This window comes from Malus domestica, chromosome 10 (assembly GCF_042453785.1).
Source record: "Malus domestica chromosome 10, GDT2T_hap1".
Taxonomy (NCBI): Eukaryota; Viridiplantae; Streptophyta; class Magnoliopsida; order Rosales; family Rosaceae; genus Malus; species Malus domestica.
The window spans coordinates 37707119-37724005 of record NC_091670.1 but is presented as its reverse complement, the minus strand read 5'-3'; the positions used below and the strand labels follow the sequence as shown (position 1 = coordinate 37724005).

General features: G+C 37.7%; 3 protein-coding genes, 1 long non-coding RNA gene and 1 pseudogene across 16 annotated transcripts; 3 read left to right on the top strand and 2 right to left on the bottom strand.

Annotated features, from left to right (window-relative positions):
- The first annotated feature begins 1798 nt into the window (after positions 1 to 1798).
- LOC103446208 (purine permease 21-like) lies at positions 1799 to 3707 on the top strand. Its single transcript, XM_008385284.4, has 2 exons — positions 1799 to 1972; positions 2477 to 3707. The coding sequence occupies exons 1-2, from the start codon at positions 1936 to 1938 to the stop codon at positions 3613 to 3615; spliced, it is 1176 nt and encodes a 391-aa protein (XP_008383506.3). The 5' UTR covers positions 1799 to 1935; the 3' UTR covers positions 3616 to 3707.
- Positions 3708 to 3710: 3 nt separating this feature from the next.
- On the bottom strand, positions 3711 to 5598 carry LOC139188761 (uncharacterized). Its single transcript, XR_011572029.1, has 3 exons — positions 5037 to 5598; positions 3978 to 4249; positions 3711 to 3852 (listed from the first exon to the last, which is right to left on the bottom strand). It is a non-coding gene; the product is annotated as an uncharacterized lncRNA (long non-coding RNA).
- Positions 5599 to 5726: 128 nt separating this feature from the next.
- Positions 5727 to 6793, top strand: LOC103446255 (probable purine permease 10; annotated as a pseudogene).
- Positions 6794 to 10550: 3757 nt separating this feature from the next.
- LOC103446207 (purine permease 21-like) lies at positions 10551 to 12515 on the top strand. Of its 2 annotated transcripts, none has more exons than XM_008385282.4 (2): positions 10551 to 10868; positions 11189 to 12515. In XM_008385282.4, exons 1-2 carry the CDS (start codon positions 10832 to 10834, stop codon positions 12328 to 12330), a joined length of 1179 nt encoding a protein of 392 aa, XP_008383504.3. In that variant the 5' UTR covers positions 10551 to 10831; the 3' UTR covers positions 12331 to 12515. The 2 variants fall into 2 exon arrangements, with proteins under 2 accessions (XP_008383504.3, XP_008383505.3); XM_008385283.4 differs by lacking the exon at positions 10551 to 10868 and adding an exon at positions 10911 to 11051.
- Positions 12516 to 14114: 1599 nt separating this feature from the next.
- Positions 14115 to 16654, bottom strand: LOC103427637 (UDP-N-acetylglucosamine transferase subunit ALG14-like). Of its 12 annotated transcripts, none has more exons than XR_011572024.1 (5): positions 15786 to 16654; positions 15621 to 15680; positions 15287 to 15521; positions 14852 to 14965; positions 14115 to 14336 (listed from the first exon to the last, which is right to left on the bottom strand). XR_011572024.1 is itself a non-coding variant. In XM_008365704.4 (3 exons), the coding sequence occupies exons 1-3, from the start codon at positions 16221 to 16223 to the stop codon at positions 15345 to 15347; spliced, it is 675 nt and encodes a 224-aa protein (XP_008363926.3). In that variant the 5' UTR covers positions 16224 to 16654; the 3' UTR covers positions 14685 to 15344. The 12 variants fall into 12 exon arrangements, 1 of the variants encoding a protein (XP_008363926.3); XR_011572026.1 differs by having other exon boundaries at positions 14852 to 14948; XR_011572028.1 differs by having other exon boundaries at positions 14852 to 14948; positions 15292 to 15521.
- Positions 16655 to 16887: the final 233 nt, after the last annotated feature.

Below are 16887 nucleotides of genomic sequence, written 5' to 3'. Positions count from 1 at the left end.
GGAGGGCAGAGAATCTGCCTCCCTTCCTCCCCCCTCCCATCTCTCTCCTCTTATCACTTTTCCCCCCTTTCTGTCATTTGGGCGAATATCCCAAATCTCAAATCTCAAATTCTAATACAAATTTAAAGGGGAATGGGTGAATTGATTTGACGGGGTGAAGTCCATCGACATCGTGAGAAAGGAGCACAGGTTGCCTCCATTCACCCGAAGCAAAGATGCACAGATAAGTGAAGAAAATTTGTACCCAAAAGACTGTTACAAATTGTGGGTGGTTGGCGTGGGGTGGTGAGAGGTGGGAGGAAGCAGATAACAAGTGAGAAGAATAAAGGGTCGTCATTGCTGCTTCAAATGCTCGAGCAATTTCCAGTAGAATATTATACATAAATAAAATTACAATTAGGAGATAATTTATGTGATTCGAAACGCCATGGATGATTTGGTGGAGGAGGAAAATTTCTTTGAAACTGAATAAACGCTTCGGAAGGTAAGTTGCAGACGGTTTTTTATTTGTCTATTTTTAGTTTATTTTTATTTCTTGATTAAATTAATAAAGAGTAATTAAATCACAGTTAACCAGGGTTAAGGCAAGGGGACACTTGGCAAGCTTGGAGATGTGTGGTGAGCATACACCCAAGTTAACGTGGGTGAGCATACACCCAAGACAACATTTGTAATTATGTGATGTGTCACCAATAAAAAATAAGCACGTTAATTAAACATTTAAATAATAATCAAATCATACACAATCTTACCATATAATTTAAACAGATAGTTTCTTACGACGTGATCCTTTATGATTATGGTTTGAATTTTCTCCACTATATATAACAAAAAAAAGAAGAAGCAAAGATCGGCAGATTTCTTTTGTTATATTTTCATCTGTTGCAATCATCAATATTTAACATATAATAGGAGCCCTAGAAGCTGTTTTGGAATTTAATGAATGATTTTTCTTGAGTTGGGAAAGGGAAGTTCATAACATGACAATCTACTACCTCTAAGAGTCCAAACTTGGAGGGTTGATATTCTTATAGAGCTTTGATAAGGATATATATTTGATGATTCTTCATTTCAAGTAAATAAACACTGATTAATACTATATATCTACGAGATTGAAAATTTTAGATCACCGCTATCCCACGTATACTATATCATACAAAAGTTGCGGGACCCAAAAAATGAAGTGTAGATATCTAGTTTCTTCAATGATCTCAGGCGCCTGAAGATGAGTGGTCCAATTTGGTCCATCATTTTATTCATGAATGTGATGTTATTGTCTGTAACTTGCAGTTTTTTAGGGACCAGGATCCTCTCCTGAGCAATTCCCTAGGGATCTTAGGGATCTCGCAATCATGTCCATTCATCGTATGTCGTGCAGTCAGAAATCATTTAAAATTTAAATTTAAAAATTCAAATATGAATAGTACTTAACGAAAACTGACCGCACGATATAAAATGAACGGACAAGATTGCGGGATCCCTAGGATCCCTATGGAATTGCTCAGGAGAGGATCCTGGTTCGTTTTTTAGGATACAAAAATATCCAACAGGATCCGGATCTTTTTTACGAGGATTCTAGAAATCTGTGAATTGTGTTCATTCATTTATATCATGCTGGTTAGTTTTTATCAGATATTGTTTGTGTTTAATTTTCAATAAAAATATTTAAAATGATTTCTGACTGCACGATGTACGATGAACGGACACAATTCACGAATCATCGGAATCCTCATTATCCGGATTCCAAAAATATAGAAAAGCAACAATGATACAAGACTAGAGTCCTAGCAACCTATTCCAACATTCATTTGGAAATATATATTCCGAAACTGTATGCATGTCATTTACTTAATATATACGTGAGTTGAAACAAGGCTTCTCTCTCTCTCTCTCTCTCTCCCCCCTCCATTGTTTGCTAGTTTTTTCATATTTGACATGGAAGAAGCTCAAGAACTTCAACTCAGCATCGGGAGTAAGTCTACTTCTATTCTATGTGATTTTTCTGAGTATATTGTGATCTTTTCTGAGTATATATTGATGAAATTGGAATTCCACCATAAAATCAATTCACCGCTCTGATATTATGATGAAATTGAGATTCCACCATAAAACCAATTCGCAATATGAGGAGTAACTCAAGACCATATAAGCACATAGCAAATATAGTCTCTCACCGATGTGGGACAACTCTCAACATATATGGCAATTGATAAAAAGTTTATCTAGTATGGATAGGGATTCTGGCCACATATCTAGTTATTCATTCACCCTAGACGATGCTATGGAGAAGTCAATCTAGAACTTTCGATTGATATATGTTAAACGAATCAAATTATGAGAAGTGAATTATGTTATTATTGTAATTTATGAGGAAAAAATTACAAATTGGGGTTGTTTTGGGGGGAGAATTCTAAAAATCCCAACCCTGTTATTATCATAAGTTTCAATACTGATCCTTGTAAATCTGTTGTTACAGAGGAAGCAAATGGAGAAAATGAAGCAAACTTATCAGGGCATACAGATGTCTCAGACCGATCACTGCTACCGCAGCGCAGAAGTGTCAACTGGTGGATTAGGATCGCCATTTACTCGTTCCTCGTCATTGCCGGCCAGTCGGTTGCAGCATTATTGGGAAGACAGTACTACGACAAAGGCGCCAAAAGTAATTGGCTGGCAACAGTAGTACAACTTTGTGGCTTCCCTATCATGCTTCCCTACTATTGCATCCCAGCAAGCAGATATAATCCAATCCCAAAAGACAGTCCTATCCCATCAAAACCACCGTCTACCAAAATCCTCGCATCAGTATATGTCTCTCTTGGCTTCCTAATAGCCCTAGGCTGCTACTTGTATTCCGTAGGACTATCTTACCTTCCTGTATCTACTTTAACTCTCATTTGTGCATCTCAATTGGCCTTCAACGCGTTTTTCTCCTTCTTCCTCAACGCGCAAAAGTTCACTCCATACATTGTCAATTCTCTAGTTCTCCTCATCATCTCCTCCACCCTCCTTGTGTTCCAAGGCGAAGACAACTCTGGAGGCGATGATCCAAGTGGAGGATCGAAGGCAAAGTATGCAATTGGGTTCATATGCACCTTAGGGGCATCAGCTGGATTCGGATTATTTCTTTCCCTAACTCAGCTTGTCTTCAGAAGGGTTATAAAAAAGGAGACGTTTAGAGCGGTCATGGACATGATAGTGTGTGAAAATCTGGTTGCAACCTGTGTAACCGTGGTCGGACTTTTCGCTAGCGGACAGTGGAAGCATTTGAAGGGTGAGATGGAGGGGTATAAATTAGGGAAGATATCCTATGTGATGAATGTGATGGGGACAGCAATAGCATGGCAGCTTGTTTCTGTTGGATCGGTGGGCTTGATTCTGGAGGCCTCTTCCCTCTTCTCCAATTCCATAAGTGCTTTGGGTTTGCCTGCTGTTCCAGTTCTAGCTGTGATCTTCTTCCATGAAAAAATGAGTGGAATTAAGGGAATAGCCATGGTTTTGGGTATTTGGGGATTTGTTTCCTACGCGTATCATCACTACATCGAAGATCGTAAGTCCAAGACGGAGAATAGAAATTCCGGGAATGTTGAAGTTTCAAAAGCTTTAAATGATTGAATAGAGAGGACTGTTTGTAGATCATCTCTGGTTTTATGCAAAAGAAAATAATTACAGGCCTTATTGTGTTTATGAAAGGCTATTGCTTTCCACTTGAATGTTCTCTCTCTCTCTCTACCTCCCACATCACTTTAAGATTCTTCACTCTGGTTTTCATGTTTTATGTGGCTTCTATGCATAAAATCGGAAAATCGTTCCGATGTATTAACTCTGTAGCAGTAGGATTATAGCACATATCTGCAATGGAGGAGTTCACAGATCGATTATATTTGTATGCTAGTAAAAAAAAATATATATATTTTATTGATGAATAAATCATACATGAAGCTACCTCGATGGTTATCCAAATATGTGTTTCATACCAGTTAATTTCTCAGCCCAGAGATTTTAGCCGGTGGTGCGTATATCACCATCTAACGCTATTCATTGGATTGATTTTTGAGGTGTCTTCTTTATTCTCCAATGTCATAAGTGCTTCCGGCTTGCCTTTCATTCCAGTTCTAGCTGTAAAGCCTGTAATCTTCTTCAATGATAACATGGACGGATTAAAGGTTATTTCCACCGTGTTGGCCCTCTGGGGCATTGCTTCATATATATGTCTATCAGCACTACCTCGATGATTCAGAGTCCAAGGCTGAAACAAAACATGTAAGAGAAATTTCAACGATTCCTTTACCGAAAGATGTCAACTGTTGAGCGAGTAATAAGATGGACAACTAGACATCCATCACCAATTCACCTAGACCTTTTTGTTCCATCAATGATCAGTAAAAGTTCTGGCCATTGTCTTTCACCGTGAAGTTTAATCCGAACTTGTGTTCATATAATCTTCAAGGAGTTATATAAGACACGGACTATAACTTAATTTCTTTTTTGTCCTGCAGTAGTTATCGGATTATGTTGTCGAATTTTCTTTTCGTTGGACATAAGAGTTTTGCCATATCTTAATGTTATAGGAGTTTCACTAAAACTAATCCACAAGTTCGAATGTAACAAACGTGTGTACATTAAACATAACTAATCCAACTTTATCAATCCGCATGCTGGATTTACGAATTAGAGCTATGCCTTCAGTATGAAGAAACGGTAGCATTTTGAAACATTACGAGTCCCACATGTATACCGAAAAGCATCAAATGGAAGTGTGAACTCATAAGGAGAATGCCTAGTTTCGATAAACTAGAATGGGATCACTGTTAAACTATCTAGCATACAAGACTACAAGCTGAAGCCAATTTGCATAACTTTTGATCTCAGGTATGCCCCAACAAGTACTATAAATTTCAACAATCTTTACACTTTCCTCATCGATGCAATGATATCAGTCTATTCTTTAATTGGTAAGAAGCTAAAATGTTGGCAACTATGTTTGACGAAACAAATTAAATAAACTGTAGAAATTAAAACCTTGAGAAACGCACGTTAATTAAATTGTGAAAACTTGGATGTTAGAGCACTCACAGTAGCAGCAGAATCGGATCAACTACATGAGACAACCAACATAGTGAGCTCGGGGATATTTCTTCTGTAGCTGAGGCCATTGGACAGAGAATTAATCCGCTATCTGTAACTTGTAAAGAAGCAAGGCGCTCACGGAGAGCCTCTGCACTCTTGCTATTTTCTCAACATGGAACACAGACGACCATCTAATCCCCACAACCTGCACATTTCCAATATCACCTCACGAATTGAAAATATCCCGAAATTCATAACAGCATACAAAATGGCAAAAGGCCTAACAAAGAAAAATGACAACAGATTCAAAAGTGTCAGTTGGAGAAACCCGACGAATCCACTCCTACTTCTGGGTTGCATGCTTTTCCTACTTGCTTTTTCTTCATTGCCGTGTTACATGACGCACAACCCACTCCACATTTACGTAAAATTACGTGGCCAAGTTTTCATCTGATCAGCTCAAATAAGCTCTCTCTCTCTCTCTCTCTCTCTCATTCATTTGAGAGAGTTTCTTCACCTCTGGCATGGGAGAACCTCAAGATGTGCAACTCAACAATATTGCAGGTATGATTTTTTTTTTTCTTCTTCTAACTTTTAAGTGCATATACAGCGGAATTCGGGAATAATACCTTGCTATTGCAAAAGGGTATTAATCAATGTATACGTGTATAGAGAATGAGTTTAATTGTACGCGATCTTACTACTGACATTCATAATTCCGTGAATTTACAGTTACTGGCTGTGCCGAAGTGTTAACGCATTGAGTAGAACAAAAAACAGACATTTGATCAAATACTGATCCTTATCTTTTTCTTCTATTTATCAGTTGACTCAAATGAAGCAAACTCCTCAGGGTGCACAGATGTTCACGAACAATCACTGCTTCCCGTGCGTAGAACCTTCAACTGGTGGCTTAGAATGGCCATTTATACGCTCTTTGTCATTGCCGGCCAATCAGCTGCAATGACTGATGGCAAGATTATACTACGACAAAGGTGGCAAAAGCAAATGGCTGGGAGCCCTAGTACAACTTGCTGGCTTCCCTATCCTCCTTCCGTCTTATTTCTTCCCAACAAAAAGAAAATATCCAACCACAAACATTAATACTAGTACTACTACCGAATCAAAAGAACCCTCGACTTTAATCCTTGCATCAATTTATGTCTCTCTTGACCTTCAAATAGCCTTGCGCTGCTTATTGCACTCGGTTGGATTATCTTACCTTCCCGTCTCTACTTATTCCCTCATTTGCGCATCCCAATTGGCATTCAACGCGCTATTCTCCTTCTTCCTTAACTCGTAAAAGTTCACCCCTTACATTGTCAATGCCCTAGTCCTCCTCACCATCTCCTCAACCCTCCTCGTGCTCCAAGGTGACTCTACAGACGATTCAAGTGGAGGATCAAAAGCAAAGTATCCAAACGGGTTCATATGTACCCTTGGCGCACCAGCTGAATGCTCATTAACGCTTTCTCTATCGCAGCTCGTCTTCAGAAAAGTTATAAGGAGGGAAACATTTAGAGTGGTCATGGATATGATAGTGTATATCTGACACGCCCCGATCCCAATGTCCGAGGGACATCGGGATGGCCACGTGCTGGCCGACATTCAAGGGTGACACAAGTCATTTAATGAATGCATATGCTGAGAACATGTAAATCATGCGTATAAATTTCGTTCGAACTAAGAAGTGACTATTCATTTTTGCGTGAAGATAGTGATAGTGCATAACATGTTCAGAGCATACATCTAATTCAAAATACAACGGAAGATGCTATTACAATTATGTCAAAGCAGAGATGATGGCACGATATCACTGGTAGGGGAATGCCTCGTAGCTCGAATTGTACGCCTTGTTCTTATGTCCTGAGGGGGCGCAAAACAAACATGAGTGGACCAAGTTATATATATATATATATATAATACTGAGACAGTTATCAACGTACTAACCCCCAAAGTTTTATGAAAACTCAATAGCATAATATGTAATAGGTTTTCTGAAAACCTTAGCATGCCATAAAACCTTTCATGAAACATATCTTGTATGTAATGTGCTAACTAGTGGTATCAATATTAGTATCTTTCGGCCCGAAGCCAGTACGTATCTCTCGGCCCGAAGCCATCTACATATATCTCCCTCGCCCGTAGGTAGAATAGTGACCACTAGATACGCACAAAATCATTGAACATAGTCTTTCCAAACATAGGTACATATAACTCAAAACATCTTCATAGCATATAGTCATCCATGATATATATTACAAAGAAGTGTAAAAACATGTTCATAAATAGTATATAGTCATCCATCATATATACTACAAAGAACATAATTTCGATAAAGTATGGTATTCCAAAATATTCTCAGTAAGCATGATAATCATATAATGTAAATCCAATTTACTTATAAAACGTTTCATAACCGTAACCATTAAATCATGATTTTCATGTATGCATTTCTACTATTAAAACATGCATTTTAGAAGGGGTCCACTCACAGATACTCCGTCGTCGAAGAGCCGTACAAAATAGGAAGGACGGAAACGCCGCTAATAATTGCACCTAAGTACATGAAGGGTTCAATTAATAAAACTATACTCAAACAATTGAATTTCGAAAAATGAACATCATAAAAGGATTCAAGACGTTGGAAAACATAAAGGGGGACCTCGGGTACCCCGACGCGCCGCCGTAAGGTGGCGGCTCCAGCGGCCACGCGCCGCCGTGGGTCACTGGAAAAGTCGCCGGAGCAACCGTAGACAGTGGCGCATGTGCTCCACGCGCGGCTAGGCTACTAGGTTGGACCGGATTTGGGCCTCGGTTCTTGGGCTTGGGTCCAATAGGTTTGGGCTTGGGTTCAGTGGGCTTGGGCTTCGGGTCAGTAGGCTAGTAACCCGGCCCAAGGGAAAAGGGTTTTGGGTTCAACGGGCCAAGGGCCATGGGTTGCATATAAGGGGCTTGGGCTTGAAAGCCCGGCTCAATTGCCTTTGGGTTTTTAAAAAGAAAATAAATAAAATAAATAAAAACTCAATGGGTTTGGATTTGGGGTTAACGGTCCTAAGGCCCGAGTCCTATACAGCCCAAAGGCCTAAACTAACAAGGGTTTTGGTTTTCGGCTTTCAAAGGGTTTGGGCTCCATGGGTTAGGTCTAGCCGGCCCGTTTCTCGCCGGGGAAGAAAGCCAAAGCCTCTCAAGCTCCGGTCATCATCGTTTGACCACTAAACCCTACAATCTAACTACCAAAAAGAAGGTACGGACGAGGGGAAAGAATTTTGTACCTTGATAACATCGAATGGTGTTCGGATCTTTGCTCAAGACTCGCAGGCTCGCTGGACCTGGGTTGGGTGTCCTCTGGGTGCCCCGGAGCTTCACAGAGATGATGGAGAGGGAGGGAAGGTCCTCGGGAGGCTGGTGGTTATGGTAAGGTCGTTGGGTGGTTGGGTGTTGCCGGGAAAATGAGAGGGAAAAGGTTCGAGAGAGTGTGAGTGTGTGAGAGAGATAGAGTTGAGCTGAGAGAGAGAAAGGAGAGTGTTGACTCGGGGGAATGAGAGAGAGAGAGAGAGATAGGGATGAGTTAGTGGGCTGCCATGTGGCAGATGAAGAGATGAGAGAAATCTGAAAAGGGATCCGGATAGGGTACGATTATGGGGGTAAAATTGTCATTTCATCAATATTTGGTACAAAATTACAAAGAATTTGGGGAGGGGTTTTACAATATCAGTCTCTTGTTGTTACCTGCGCCGTCTTGGTGGGACTTTACGGTAGCGGAGAGTGGAAGGGTTTGAGGAACAAGATGGAGGGGTACGAATTAGGGAAGGTATCATATGTCATGAACTTGTTTTTGAGGCATCTTCTCTCTTCTCCAATGCCATTAATGTTGTGGGTTTGCCGGTTGTTCCAGTTGTAGCTGTGATTTTCTTCCATGACAAAATGGACGGGATTAAGGCAATGGCCTTGTTTTTGGCCATTTGGGGATTAATTTCATATGTTTACCAGCACTACCTTGATGATCCTAAGTCCAAGATAGAGAACAAAAATGGAAATAGTTGAAGGGATTTTGCTTTTGCATTTCAAGACCTAAACAAATATAATGATATAGAATCTTACTTAATCTAAGATTTGTATGTATGTAATACGCGTCGTATGTTGTTGTATGGTTGTAAAATCTGTCAAACTGACTTTAACTCACTACTATTGTGATGTCTATGATATAATTATGATGTTTTGTGCTGGTAGCTAGTAGTTGATGAACTAGTAAGCCATGGACCCATGACCACAAACAATCGTAGCCATCTCAGTTGAAATTTCATCAATTATTGGATAAGGTTGGCTAGGGCATGATGATGACTTGACACTGTTCATAAAATAATGAATATCACGATGTTATTTATTTATTATTATTCTTCTGGGTAGAAAGTCAATTTGCGCGTATAAAAATAAATAAATATTGAGAAACAACTGAGTCACTTTGCTAGTTTTATATAAATTTTTTTTCTTACAGTAGGAAGATTATTATTTTTATACCACATTTGTAAATTATTTGATACGTACAAATAGAGAATAAGCACAATCATGAACAACCACACTTACAAAATATAAATAATCTTCTGACATGATTCTTTGTTTGCATTAAGGCAAGACTCTGATTACAGTTGAATTATCTCCAATGTATATAATAAAAAAATATTGCACTTGCTGGAAGCAAAGATTAGCAGATTTCTTTTGTGATTTATCATTCACTGCAATAATCAAGATTTGACATATAGTAGGAACCCTAGAAGTCTACAAGCTGTTGTCTTGAAATTTAATGAGTGATTTTTCTTGAGTTGGAGAGGTGAAGCTCAGAACATGATCAACTACCAGTCCACTACCTACAAGAGGCCAAATTTGGAGGTTGATATTCTTTTAGCGCTTTCGGAAGGAGGATTTACATTTGAATCTTTGATGATTCTTAGTTGGAAAAGTGAGGACAAGGATCCTCTTTGGATTCTTTTTGTAGAGATCCTGGAATCAATCAATCGTATTCATTTGTCGTACATCGTGCGATCAGTTTTTGTTAAATACTATTTATATTTAATTTTAAATTAAAAATTAAAATGATTTATAACCGTACAATATATGATGAACGGACATGATTAATTGATCATCCAAATCCCTACGAGAGGATCCTATTCCGAAAAATGAAGCTCAGAACATGATCAACTACTAGTCTACTGCCTAGAAGAGGCCAACTTTGGAGGTTGATATTCTCATAGTTCTTTCAGAAGGAGTATATATGTTTGATGATTCTTCGTTTCAAGTAAGTAAATACTACTATATATCTTTGAAACTGAAAACTTTAGGCCACCGCTATTTACCACGTATGCTATACTGTATAAGGAGTGTTCATAATATACGTACGCGTTGCGGGGCCGAAAAAGGGAAGTATCAATATCTTGTTTCTTCGATAATATCAACCGTCTGAAAAGAGGTAGAGTCGTGTATCAAACAAAAACGAATGATCCAGTTTGGTCCGTATATTATTCATGAATGTGATGATACTGTCTGTAACTTGCAGTTTCTGAGGATACAAAAAATATAAATAAGCAACAATAATACAAGCCAGCTATTATAACTTTCAGTTGGAAATATCTATTCCGAAATTGCATGCATGTCATTTACTAAACTTATGTGAGTGACTTCTCTCTCTCTCTCTCTCTCTCTCTCTCTCTCTCTCTCTCTCTCTCTCTCTCCCCCCTCAATTGTGAGTATTTTCCTCTTTGACATGGGAGAAGCTCAAGAACTTCAACTCAGCATCGGGGGTAAGTCTACTTCTATTCAATATGATCTTTTCTGAGTATATAAAGCAACTGATATAAAGTTTATTCAGTATGCACTGGAATTCTTGGCCGCATATCCAGTTGTTCATTTACTTGGACAACACTATGGGCCAGTCTATCTAGAACTTTCAAATGATATGTGTTAAGCGAATCAAATTATGAGAAGTGAGTTATATTCTTATTGTAATTTATGAGTCATAAAAATTACAAGTTGGGGTGGCTATGGGGGGAGAATTCTACAAAATCCCAACCTTGTTATTATCATAAGTTTCAATACTGATCCTTTGTCTCTGTTCTTATAGTTAAGGAAGGAAATGGAGAAAGTGAAGCAAACTTATCAGGGCCTACACATGTCTCCGATCGATCACTGCTACCGCAGCGCAGAAGTGTCAACTGGTGGATTAGAATCGCCATTTACTCGTTCCTTGTCATTGCCGGCCAGTCAATTGCAACATTCTTGGGAAGACAGTACTATGACAAAGGCGCCAAAAGTAAATGGATGGCAACAGTAGTACAACTTTGTGGCTTTCCAATCATGCTTCCCTACTATTGCATCCCAGCAAGCAGAAATAATCCAATCCCAAAAGATAGTCCTATCCCATCAAAATCACCGTCTACCAAAATTCTCGCATCAGTATATGTCTCTCTTGGCATCCTAATAGCCCTAGACTGCTACTTGTATTCCGTAGGACTATCTTACCTTCCTGTATCTACTTTTACCCTCATTTGTGCATCTCAATTGGCCTTCAACGCGTTTTTCTCCTTCTTCCTCAACGCGCAAAAGTTCACTTCTTACATTGTCAATTCTCTAGTTCTCCTCACCATCTCCTCCACCCTCCTTGTGTTCCAAGGTGAAGACGACTCTGGAGACGATGATCCAAGTGGAGGATTGAAGGCAAAGTATGCAATTGGGTTCATATGCACCTTAGGGGCATCAGCCGGAGCCGGATTATTGCTTTCCCTAACTCAGCTTGCCTTCAGAAGGGTTATAAAACAGGGGACGTTTAGAGCGGTCATGGACCTGATAGTGTGTGAAAATATGGTCGCAACCTGTGTTACCGCGGTCGGACTTTTTGCTAGCGGAGAGTGGAAGCATTTGAAGGGTGAGATGGAGGGGTATAAATTAGGGAAGATATCCTATGTGATGAATGTGACTTGGACAGCAATAACATGGCAGCTTTTTTCAGTTGGAACTGTAGGCTTGATTTTGGAGGCCTCTTCCCTCTTCTCCAATTCCATAAGTGCTTTGGGTTTGCCTGCTGTTCCAGTTTTAGCTGTGATCTTCTTCCATGAAAAAATGAGTGGAATTAAGGGAATAGCCATGGTTTTGGGTATTTGGGGATTTGTTTCCTACGCGTATCATCACTACATCGAAGATCGTAAGTCCAAGGCGGAGAATAGAAATTCCAGGAACGTTGAAGTTCCGAAAGCTTTAAATGATTGAAAAAAGAGATCCGTTTGTAGCAAGGTTCAGAAAAACGCTAGGCACTAGTAGGGCGGCGGGCTGGCGCTTAGGCGGCTAGCGGGGTCTAGACGAATTTAGTTAAATTTCTTGTATATCTTGCAAATAAATGCATATTAACACTTACATGAAGATAAGATAATAAAGAAGGGATCTTTCGATATAGACGCCTCAGTTTTGAATTTTCTAGATCAAAACATTCATGTCTTTTAGTGATTTGATTAAACTTGTTTTTGTCATAATTTTGGTGCTATATGCACATTATATTGTATCAGATTTCCTATAATCTAGCATTTTGATTACACTCTCATCTGTTAGAGATAATTGTAAAATAAATAAATACATAAAAAGTTGGTTAAGTTCAATTTATTTTCACAATAATGCTACAATTTAGCAATAATTATCTACAATTTAAGATATTTTATTTCCAAAATAGTTTAAAATATTTTTAAATCCCCCAAAATCAAACGTACCGAAATAAGTTTTTCTTGTAGTATGTTAAGAGAAAATAGGATTGAGAATAATATAAACGTACCAATACACAATGTGTACAAAATAAAACGTACCAAAATAAAAATAATGTACCAATATTAACAATATGTAACAAATCAAACGTACCACAATTGCAAATAAACGTACCAATTAATGATTTTTTTTTAAATTCAAACATACCCGCAGATAATATATACGTAATGTATTGTACCTAATAGTAATTCGTCAACAACTATATTTATATAAGTCCAATTTATTAAAATAAGTCAAATTCCTTAAATTTAATTTTTTTTATTATCAATAATTATCTCTTTAATGATAAGATTTATTATAAAAATCAAATTTCTTCCTAATTATCTCTTTGATTATTATTTTTATTTATTTATTGTTCTTTTTTGTTTTTCCTCTTGCTTTAAACCTCATTCATAGATTTTATTTTTAATTTTTATAATCTACCTATATCACAGGTTAATTAATTTATCTACCTATATGATAGATTTTTTAAAATAAATTAAGATTAATGTGTCTTGCTTGTAGGTATCTATGTTTTTTCTACCTTTTAGTTAGGTTTCATATCTTGCTTATAGGTATAATATTCATTCATATATTTGTTACTTGAGTTAGGGTAGAATGTTCTACATATAGATTTATGTTAGTATATTAGTTTTTTTGTTATAAGATATTAATTATATTTTTTAAGAGTTAAAAAATGCATAATATTAGAATATTTTAATTTATTTTAATATTTTTAAACAAAAATATAAAATGAGTATAAAAGAAATAAAAACATGTAATTAGATAATTGGACTCACTCCTAAAAACCATTTATGTTTTTGGACCTGGATCTAAAGCCCCTTAAAAAAAAACAGCAAAAAAATTTAATTTCACAAAAAAAATTGAAAAAATTACACAAAGCTTTTATGTTGATCACCAACTATTTGAAAACCAAAAAACCATTTGAAAAAAGAAATAATATTAAATGTTAGCATAACAAATAAAAACTGTGATCGAAAAAACATATTTAGAAGAAGAGAAAATATAGTTTAATTACTAATATTTCCACTAAATAAGGAAAAGTGCATCGTGCAGATAAAATGATAAATTCAAAAATTATTTTAATTTTAAAAAATAGAGGTGACTATTGGTCAAAACACTTTAATCAAATTTTAAAAAAGCACATATATTTAATCTAAATGATATAAAAAACGGTAGAGGATTCTAATTTTCCAATAAAGAAATGATAAAATACAAAAAAAGTATCCAACAAGTCCAAATTTTAAAAACACATTAAGCATATATACCACATAACCATAGTGAGGAGTATTGAAGGATGACACATGTACAATACAATTTTTTTTTAATTTCAAAAAAAAAAAAAAACAAAAACCTCCTAGCCCGCCTAGAGCCCAACTGATTTTTCCAACCGATTTGCAAGAAAACACCTCGGGTCGCCACCGCCTAAGCCCTTTTTTAGAACACTGGTTTGTAGATCATCTCTGGTTTTATATGCAAAAGAACAGAATTACAAGCTTTCCAATTGTCCTGATGAAAGGCAACAACCCCACATCATAGGTAAGTCGATTTCTATATGTGCACAAAGATTTTATAGTTTTCATGTTTTTATATGGCTTCTCTGCATAAAATCGGAAACTTCCGGTGTATTAACTCTGAAGCAGTAGAATTACAGCATATATCTGCAATGGAGGAACCTGAACGGCTAGATAATATCTCATACATTAAATGATAGATTGCATGTAACAGAAATTGTAAACAGCACATTATGTTGAAAAGAAACGAAGAAAAAACACCAAATAGTTGACAGATCGATTATATTCGTATGCTACTAAAAGAAAATTTGTGATTTTACTGATGAACTAAATCATAGATGAAGCTACCTCCATGGTAATCCAAATATGTGTTTCATACCAGCTGAAGAAGCTGAAGAAGATAATACACTTGAGTTTAAGAAAATCTCCCAACAAGCAGCAATTTCTCAGCCCAGAGATTTTACCTGGTGGGTGCGCATCACCATCTCTATGCTATTCATTGGATTGATTTTTGAGGTGTCATTCTTTATTCTCCAATGTCATGAGTGCTTCCGGCTTGCCCTTCATTCCAGTTCTAGCTGTAATTAATATTCTTCAACGATAACATAAGAAGAAGGATAGAGAAATTAAAAGGTAAAGATACAAAGCCTAGTTTCGATAAACCAGAATGCGATCACTGTTAAATTATCTAGCATACAAGATTACAAGTTGAACCCAGTAATGCTTAACTTTTGATCAGGTATGCCCTAAAAAGTACTATAAATTTCGACAATCTTTACACTTTCCTCATCAATGCAATGATATCAGTCTCTTCTTCAATTAGCAAGAAGCTAAAATGTTGGCAACTATGGTCGACGAAACAAAATAAACTGTAGAAGTTAAAACCTTGAGAAACGCACATTACATTGCGAAAAGTTGGACGTTAGAGCATGTATAGCAGCAGCAGAATCGGATCAACTACATGAGACAACCAACATAGTGAGCTCGGGGATATTTCTTCTGTAGCTGAGGCCACTGGACAAAGAATTGATCCGCTATCCGTAACTTGTAAAGAAGCAAGCCGCTCAGGGAGAGCCTCTGCACTCTTGCTATACTCTCAACATAAAACACAGACGACCATCGAATCCCCACAACCTGCACATATCGAAAAGGTCCCGAAATTCATAACAGAACAAAATGGTAAAAGACTTAACAAAGAAAAATGACAACAGATTCAAAATGGTCAATCCAAACCTTGAATATGAATGCAATTACACAAAGTGGAACACAAGTCCCAGGCCCATTGCACAGAATCTGCGAAACCAACAGCACTGATCATCGACAATTTAATCTCCAATGTCTCATATCAACTGAAACAAATTGCGAAAATGCGAAACTCCGTAAAGGCGAAAAGATTACCACTTGGGGTCGGATTCTGATCATTAGCCAGAGCCCATGAGCCAAAGCAATCAAAGTGGTCAAAACAGAGGTGAAATAAGACTGACCCACTTCCCTACTACGGTAGATCTGCATGAACTGCGAGCTCGAACTCTCATCGGCGTTCTCTTCCAGCAGGCGAGCTTTCTGGAGGCTCATGTTATCAGTGGCGGCGGCGATGTAGAACCTAGGGGCAAATCTGTCTCTTTGAAGGACGGACAAGAGGTTGATCATCTCCGCCGTGTGGCCTCCAGAGCCCAAGACGATTAGGGTGCTGAGGGGTTGGGGAGCTGAGCCTTTTGAGCTGCTGGGTTTGGGGGGTTTGTGGGGTTTGCCGGTTCGGTGCAATACGTAGAGCAGGCGAGTGACGATCAGCGTTGCGGCGGCGATCAGAAGAGTGATTGCAACGGCACAGCCCATGATTGGGGAATCGAAAGGCTTTTGTTTCCGGCAAAGGTGAGGACTTTTGGGAAAATGAAAGCGACTCTCAGATGAAAATGAAGAAACAAAGGGAATTTTCGGTTTATTCCCCTCAAAATATATATTATTTTTTTCTACCTTCCATTTTTTTAAGGGAAAATAGAAAAAGAGACAATTTTATTTTAGTGTAATATACAAGAGCCTGCTTCATATGTCACAAAAACCCAGAAAAGCAGCTCACAAATGTAATTATATGAATGCAAGAGGACTCGGGCATCTTACTTGATAATGTCAGACTCGTGTGTATGATCAAGATGAACTCTTTAAGACAAAAACCTAGAAAAGCAGCTCACATATATAAAAAAAATTCGAATATAATTTTCTAAATTCAGATTAAAAGGAATCTATTTGTTTGGAGCAGATGAAATTGCAGTCCCATCCCCAGCCGGAATTTCTTATCGTTAAATTGGATTAGACTAAAGCCCAATTATATTAAATCACAAATTTGAAGCATATTTTGAGATGCAAAAGGTCAATAAGGTAGGAATAGTTTGAGACTAACCTTGATGGCGGGCGTTGGAGGAATCGTCCAATTACCGTCGGAAAGCTTGAAGCCAAACATGTAAGCAGTTCTATAAAACTCATAAGCCAAACTACAACAACT

What these genes read in the sequence shown, in the direction of transcription:
- LOC103446208 (XM_008385284.4), top strand. Translation starts at nt 1,936, where the DNA reads ATGGAAGAAGCTCAAGAACTTCAACTCAGCATCGGGA. An exon ending in ACTTCAACTCAGCATCGGGA is followed by an intron (nt 1,973 to 2,476) that starts GTAAGTCTACTT and finishes CTGTTGTTACAG; the next exon opens with AGGAAGCAAATGGAGAAAAT.
- LOC103446207 (XM_008385282.4), top strand. Translation starts at nt 10,832, where the DNA reads ATGGGAGAAGCTCAAGAACTTCAACTCAGCATCGGGG. An exon ending in ACTTCAACTCAGCATCGGGG is followed by an intron (nt 10,869 to 11,188) that starts GTAAGTCTACTT and finishes CTGTTCTTATAG; the next exon opens with TTAAGGAAGGAAATGGAGAA.
- LOC103427637 (XM_008365704.4), bottom strand. Translation starts at nt 16,223, where the DNA reads ATGGGCTGTGCCGTTGCAATCACTCTTCTGATCGCCGCCGCAACGCTG. An exon ending in TCAGAATCCGACCCCAAGTG is followed by an intron (nt 15,681 to 15,785) that starts GTAATCTTTTCG and finishes TTGGTTTCGCAG; the next exon opens with ATTCTGTGCAATGGGCCTGG. An exon ending in TAATTGCATTCATATTCAAG is followed by an intron (nt 15,522 to 15,620) that starts GTTTGGATTGAC and finishes CGATATGTGCAG; the next exon opens with GTTGTGGGGATTCGATGGTC.